Source organism: Trichoderma aggressivum (assembly GCF_033847375.1).
Source record: "Trichoderma aggressivum f. europaeum strain CBS 100526 chromosome Unknown scaffold_041, whole genome shotgun sequence".
NCBI classification, from domain to species: domain Eukaryota; kingdom Fungi; phylum Ascomycota; class Sordariomycetes; order Hypocreales; family Hypocreaceae; genus Trichoderma; species Trichoderma aggressivum.
Genome location: NW_026946407.1, coordinates 62472 through 70243, shown reverse-complemented (window position 1 = coordinate 70243; position 7772 = coordinate 62472). Strand labels below are relative to the sequence as shown.

The 7772-nt window shown below is 45.9% G+C and overlaps 2 protein-coding genes across 2 annotated transcripts; both read left to right on the top strand.

Moving 5' to 3' along the window:
- Positions 1–783: 783 nt before the first annotated feature.
- On the top strand, positions 784–2328 carry Triagg1_8391 (uncharacterized protein; the record flags this gene model as incomplete). Its single annotated transcript, XM_062903232.1, has 1 exon — positions 784–2328. The coding sequence occupies one exon, from the start codon at positions 784–786 to the stop codon at positions 2326–2328; it is 1545 nt and encodes a 514-aa protein (XP_062752584.1).
- A 2551-nt stretch (positions 2329–4879) lies between these two features.
- Triagg1_8390 (uncharacterized protein) lies at positions 4880–6397 on the top strand (the record flags this gene model as incomplete). The annotated part of the gene is made up of 1 exon (XM_062903231.1): positions 4880–6397. The coding sequence occupies one exon, from the start codon at positions 4880–4882 to the stop codon at positions 6395–6397; it is 1518 nt and encodes a 505-aa protein (XP_062752583.1).
- Positions 6398–7772: the final 1375 nt, after the last annotated feature.

The window sequence follows — 7772 nt, the reverse complement described above, 5'->3', positions numbered from 1 at the left end:
GTGGTCGAGAACACATCTTACGGTGCCCTAAATACCACTATGAAACAATCATTCTCTAGGTTTGAGCCACAAGAAGCAGAAATCTCTCACATATAAAGGCAATTCCAGGAACAACAGTGTCATAAGTTGGAGATAGCTATCACAATATAATACCACCTTGGAATGAGATCGTCGGATCTAGTTATATGAAACTCCGAGCCGGTGAAAGGGGCTAATGTATCATCGTCTTTTACTGTCTTTCCGTACTCGGCTTTGTATCTTGACTTAAACTATGGTCTTACATTTGGATACACTGTAGCAATTCTATGCCCCAAGTGTCATTGTAAATACATGTATTAGTCCCACGTGAGCATTCCCCATATCATGGTAAATAGGGTCGACTACCCCGCCTTCTTTGCATATCTGTACATTACGAGTAGCCTTTGATTCAAACAGCATTAGACAAAATTTCTTCATGTTGTGTGAAATAGCTTGTATGTAATTAATATCTCGACAGATGATACGTCGATGAGCACTCGCTATTTGTTTGTAGTCCCGGAGAGGCGGAAGTGAAGACATTGCCCCGGGAATTTGCCCCGCCCCCGCATCTCTACGCCCCGCATTCTTGGAGAAACAGAGGGATTGTCCAGAAATCACCGTCGTTGTTCCCTAGCATTTATAGCGTAGCCACGAGTGCTTAATTATTATTTAACAGCATCTTAGAGTAAGGCAGTGTGTGAATCTGCAGCTCTCTGTTCAGCACAGATCTTTGAATCGAAATTTGAGACTATTTACAATATTAAGATGGCTCTCTTACCAGCCGCTGCGCTCTTTCTTCTGTGTCTCTGGATCCTCCATAAGGTTCGATCTACAAAAGGCAAAAGACTGCCTCCCGGGCCTCGCCAACTGCCGTTGATTGGGAACTTGCACCAGGCCCCCCAAAACAATCCATGGAGAACATATCAGCAATGGTCAACGATATATGGTCCAATCTTCCGCCTCCAGTATGGCCTAAATACAGTCATCATTCTGGGCAACTACGAAGCTGCCCATGATTTGCTAGACAAGCGAAGTAACATATACAGTTCAAGGCCGCGATCTGTAATGGGCGGCGAGAATGTGAGCAAGGGAATGCGGACTCTCTTGATGCCTCATGGCCAGCAGTGGCGCACTCATCAACGTCTTCAAGCCTCTTATCTCAATATCCGAGTATCTCAGACCTACCGAGAACTACAAGATGTAGAGAGCAAGCAGCTCCTTTGCGAGTTGCTGACGCCCGATGTTGATTTCTCGGATCGATATCATCGATACTCTTCCAGTTTAATTTTTGCGCTTGCCTACGGCCGACGTCTCAGGACTGGTAACGAGCCGGAGATCAAGGCAATCGACAAGGTCATGCAGAATTTTCTCTATGCCGCGCGTGTTGGTACATGGATCGTGGATTCTCTTCCGTTCATAAATTACCTGCCCAATTGCCTAGCGCCTTGGAAGATGCACGGCGAGCAAGTCCACGAATTTGAATCGAGCCTGTACATGGGAAATATGCGCCGCGGGAAAAGGACCAAATCCTGGAATTGGTCAAAACAAGTTTCCGAAATGAAAGAGTCCAACGGCATGACAGAAAAAGAGCTGGCGTACGATGTCGGCATAATCTACGAAGCTGGAAGTGATACAACAACGATGGCTCTTGAAGTATTTACTCTTGCCATGATCCTCAACCCCGATGTGATGAAGAAAGCACAAAAAGAGATTGATGAATACGTGAAGGGGTTCCCTTCCTTTGAAGATAAAGACAATCTTCCATACATAGATGCGCTCATCAAGGAAACTCTTCGCTGGCGACCGGTCTCTGCTGGTGGTATACCCCATGCTGTCACGCAAGATGACGAATATATGGGTTTTCACATTCCCAAAGGGGCTACTGTGATCGGAAATCATTGGTCCATTCATCTCGACAAGAGCGAATACAAAGATCCTCACTGCTTCAGGCCAGATCGTTGGATTGAAGACCCAGCTCTTCCTCTAGCTCCATTCGGTTTCGGGCGCCGCGTATGCACTGGCCAGCATATTGCCAGGAACTCATTATTTATCAACATCGCACGTATCCTATGGGCCTTTGATATCAATTATGCATATGAAGAAAGCGAAATGGGGAAAAAAAGATGCGAGGTGGATCCGTGGGCATTTACGCAGGGATTCAATTCCCGTCCATTGCCCTTCCGTGCTTCCTTCACTTTACGATCCGATGAAAAGGCTGCTGTAATACGGGAAGAATGGGATGCGGCCGATGAAGATCTTGACCAAATTCTGACCAGGATTAGGTCCTCGCAAAGGACAAGAAAGAAATAGTGTCTTAGTAGTACAATATCTTTGACATGCGATGCGAATTCATTCGTATTCAAATCTGGGGTCTAAACTGATGACGTAGAGGTAGTCGTATACTACCTACCTATAGCGGTTCATTAGTTCCAACAAAAGCCACACCTATCAATGAAGAAGTACTCGTTTTAGCGATAATAAAAATATTCCCCATGTTGTGGATTAGCGGCTCTGCACTTCGCCTTGTAATTTATCACCAGTACCTAGTTGGGATAAAACTCTCTCTCAATTCATGGTCTTGGCACATAAAACCCCTGATGGACCGATGGTGAAATTTGCGGCATACTTGTCAGGCTGTATTACTTGTTTATCATGAAACGTAGCTACTTCATTACAATACAACCGCCAACCAACGACCAATGACTAGGGTCTTAGCGAGCAACGAGGTAGTTTCGCAGAGCATCCCTTGAACGTCCCGCAGAATGGAGAGTTTGCCACCACCTCCGTTTCAACGCCCCGCCGAATCTGTCCCGCAGAAGAATTACCAAGGGGCAGCCGTCTGTCAGTCTTAATGCTATAAATTCTTAGCCTTGCTTGTTCGCTTTCGTCGTGCAGATATAAGAGCTATTTTCTTCTTCCTTCCTTCTTCTTTTCTCGCATCGTATTTAGAGGAAAGTCTAGCAGTAGAGGCTGAGCCTTCAACCCCATTTCTATAGCTAAACATATTCAACCCTAGCCCACGCCAATACCGGATGCGCAGACGCTTGATACAAGGAACTACTCACAACATGGAGGACGCGGGTTGTCCAACGGATCAGCTGGGGAAAGATGGCACCTGCGTGATACTGGCATGTGTATCTGAACGAAATTGCGGTATTTTTGGTATGCAAGCGGCTAAAAGCTATTAAATGCGAGCGTGGTTCCATGGCACCAGCAGGAGCCAATCTGATATATTTGCGCAAAAGGGACCTAAAAGATTTCTCAGAGGTGCTGTTGAACTGTTAACAGTCTTGAAGATTCAGAAGAGACATCGTATATCCATGACGCAAGCTATGTTGCTTAGAGGAAGAACGCAGCCGGAGGCGGATTTATCGTCACTGTCAATCATCCAAGTGGGATACTCATCAATCTCATGCATCAGCAACAGACTGGTAAGACGATAGATTGATAGAGAACTTCTTCATAATATACGAAAGTGGAAAAACCAGAGCCTCAAGTTTCTAGCATCCACAGAGGCAGCCGAGATCCAATTTACTGGTCCCAAAATTCCAAATCTACCACAGCCTCCAGTATTCGTGGTAATACATTTGTTGTCTGCCATGGACGTAGTTGTTTCGTGCCGATACTACATGACATGTTACAGTCGCGAGTAACCTGTAAAGTCCCACAAGAAGTCTGAGCCTTTTTATGGTGATGGCGTGTATTCTTCCACCCTCCATGTGGGCTATTTGAAGAATATTTGCTAAATTCAAATTCCCCATCGTCGGGCGCGCCATCGCTGCTGTTCCACGTACTGTGAGTAACGACCCGATGATCTTCAGGAAACTTTTGTTTTGACTACGTCTGAGCACGAAGCAGCCTTGACCCGTGATGAGTATTGCTGGCGTTTCTCTATCCCAGAATTTCAAGATTGCAGCGAATCAACGCGGGAAGGGCCAATTGAAGTAGTATTGAAATGGCTTCGATCATCCTGCTGAATGGTATGTAGGGGGGGTGTATTGCCGTTTGAACATGGTCAATGGTATAAGAACGTACTAGAGGCTGTACTATTTCTCGCATACATTGGAACTACATCGCTCCTCCTTATGAGGTAATGTAACGACTGAAGTGCTCATTCTTGGCAGAACCTACTCACGCAGATGGCGTATCGTATCAGCCGGTGCTCATTGTGAGTACCACAACTGCTTTGGCGACCCAAGGTGAAGAGTGGGAAGTCACTCAGCGAAAATGATGTCTCACCAGGTGTCATAATATGTAATGTTTCATTGGGTTTGCTTCAGTTGGTAAAGAAATACTTAACTGTGGGACTGTGGCGAAACTGGGATTTAGAACCGGACTATTTCATCCTTCGTAATAAGCTTATGCATTCGCTTATGTATTAAGTCTCAAGACCCACAAACCATGTCAAAATTAAAACTGGAAACTATATAGGTAAATTCCAGCCATACATAGCTTTTGTAACATTGAACATACCTTCTATTCCCCAATGGTATTGTAGACCTAGCAAATAAGGACAATGGCGGCAGCGGAAATGACGTTATAACCGGGAACTCGCAAGTCCGGGTGCAATACGAGCAAAAAGTCCCCGGCAGCCAGGTAAAAAGCCTCCAAGATCAACAAACCCCTACCCCTATTCGTCATGCATTCGGGCCTTACACACAAAGCATGGTTTACTTCCACCAAAATCGGATTTATATGCCTACAGTATATATTTCCGATAGTCAGCGCTAAGCCCTAAAAATATAGGCCAAAACAAACCATGTGGAAGAGTGAAGCAATATAAAATCTGTACTGACAACAATTAGCAGTATTGTGAATTCCCATCAAGCATTAGCTTTCTCTTTTTTCCATGATTGGCACTATGAAAGTTGCCCCCGTCTTGCTCTCAAGCTTGGCTTTGTCCCTCGCTGATAGTACATCAAATCTCCCAGGACTACTCCAAAACATATCTCGTACTGTGTTTTCTCAGCTGAGAGATATATCCCGTGATTTATGGGAAAATCCAGAGCTTGGCCTCCTTGAGTTTCACGCCCACGATGTCACAGTTGAATATTTTGAAGCGCTCGATGTGTGGGATGTGACGCCTAATGCTTTTGGTATGGCCACTGCGGTTGCTGCAGAGTTTCAAAATCGACCAGACGGTTTCAATGGCGATATTCCCACCATTGGCTTTATTGGCGAATTCGATGCGCTTCCAGGCGTTGGTCATGCCTGCGGACACAATCTACTATGGTTAAATGCTGTGCTAGCTTCTCGTCTTGCCGCTGAGGCCCTCGTCGAGTTAAATATCCCAGGCAAGATTTTACTACGAATAACACCAGACGAAGAGAACGGCGCCGGCAAAAATACTGTGGAACAGCATGGGGGATTCAATGACGCCAATGTCTGGCTGATGGCACATCCCGCGCCGGCCAACGCCTTTGCACCTGGGAACGTGCGCCTCAACCTATTCTCAAGCTTTAAGAGGGACACACATTACGACGCCGTCAGGGCAACGTACCAGGGAATGCTGTCAGTTCACAACTTGGCCAATCTACCTGGCACAGCTTCATCTGTAGCTCTGATAGAGGAAGTCAGCGATTGGGCTGTTAATGTTATACAGCAGCAGATTGGTCTTGGGATTTCAGGAACAACGATCGATGTCGTTAATAAGACCGTTTCATCAATCCTGGACGCAACATATCCCAACGTGACGTATACGGTGGAGAATGGCGCAGACGGGGTTGATCTTGTAATGCATGGGCCCGGGGGGCATGCCTCGGGCAACTCCAATGGGCCTCTTGTACTCTCCATTGAGGTGTTTCGAAGGTTGTCTGGCGACTCGTCTTTGTCGTTCTATCTTCCCCAAAACACCACAAAGAAAGAGCTAGGCTTTGTAAGCGACATTCGGACACGCTACAATACGGACATCAATGCCATCGCCAAAGTGGTTAATGATGCCATTGACGATGCAGACTCGATCACAAGCGATATTATCTACCCAGAGTTTGAGGTAGATCCATATCTAGCAACTTTCATGACAGAACTCCTTGCTACTGACGCATACGGCTCATCTAAATTTGTTACAACGGACAGTGCACTGGCAGCTACCGATGCATCGTTAGTTCAGCAGCCAGAAATTGACCCGAATACAAAAAAGCCTCTGAGTGTAGCTAAAGTGGTGCTGCAGCCATTGTTCAACATTTGTGAGAACCCCGCAACTTGCGGGACAAATCATGAGCCACTTTTTGCGCAGTATACTGGAACAGACTTTGCTTTTAACAAGACAGAGATTATGGGAAGAGCCCAAGCGCATACCGCTCTATTGTTGCTTACTGATCCCAAGATGATGACAGCAGCAACAGCTCTCATCCGTAACAATAGCACAATTCCTAATTAAATAATTCATAATAATATACTAAAGAAGGATATTTAATCAGCTATTATGATGAGCCTCATTCCCAAGTATTTGGATTTTATAAGTTTCGTAGAAGATAATGTCGATTGGTATTACATAACATGTATAAATTGTGGGAACTTCCTGACTGACAAACTACCAAAGTGCAACTACAGCAGCTGTGAGTATAAAAACCATGATTTGCATGGCGGAACCCATGTGCCAATTGGCGGCTCTTGATGTGAACGGCGGGAAGCTTTGAGGGACGGAATACTGGTCCTGGTGGGTCGCAGCGAGTTGGCATCTTTTCTGGGCCCAGATACTTTGTAAGAGCTAGCTGTATTACTTGGACTTCCTAAAGAAGATCCTATCGGCCACGTTTTCATACTCTGGCTGCCATTAGCGATGGTTGTGAAGGGAATTTGTGTTTCTGATGAACTAGTCTCGTGATTGATGCTAATTGTGGCTGACGTGTTATCCGAGTTAAAGTTTGGCGTGGTAAGAGGTGCGTTGGATGTTACTGTGACTGGACAGTAAGTTATCAACGATGTGATGGTTTCGCTACTGATGAGACCGACGACACAGCCGGCTACATTTGAGGAGCAGCTAGTAATAGTGTACAAAGTGTTTGAAGTTACAGTCGCCGTAACATTTGACAGCACAAGAGTCGCAGTCTTAGAACTACTGGACGGTCGAGTGCTGTTTGTGTAACCGACGCTGGACGTTGACGTAGCGATAGTATAAGTGGGTGAGGTCTCTTGACAATGACCAGTGAGACGCGGAACAGCATCAGGTCCCTTACCGACTGCCACTAGGTGAGAGCCACAATCTACAGTATTGGCGACTGTTTGTGAAACCCTGCTGAGCAAGCGTATCAATGACAGTTGGATACTGGTCATCCCAGCCCCTAAGGTCCGGCCCAGTCCCAATGATACCATAAGTTTCAGGTTCACTGTCGAAAGCAACCCCAAAGAGCTGATTTTTGAGCTCAGCAGCCCTAATTTTCACAGCCTCATAGGCATAAGTCATGTTCACATATCCACTTCCGTAACCGATGACATGCTTAATACCAGTATCGTTAAACGTACTACTTCTATCACAGTCCAAGTGACCCAGCTGTTGACACAGACTTGGATTGCTGGCCTTGTTGCAGTTAGGGTTAACCCACAGATCAGAAGAACCAGTGTCAAACAAAACTCTAACCAGCTGACCTGGGGTGCCCATTTCGATATCTATCGAATACAAGGTGCCCGTCAATTGATTCGTCAAGCTGTTGTCCATTTGTCGACGATTGATAGCCCGTACAGGTGCACCAGGGGATGCAATTATGGGGTATTTCAGTATCCCAGGATGCTGGACCATACGATTGTTTGCTGGT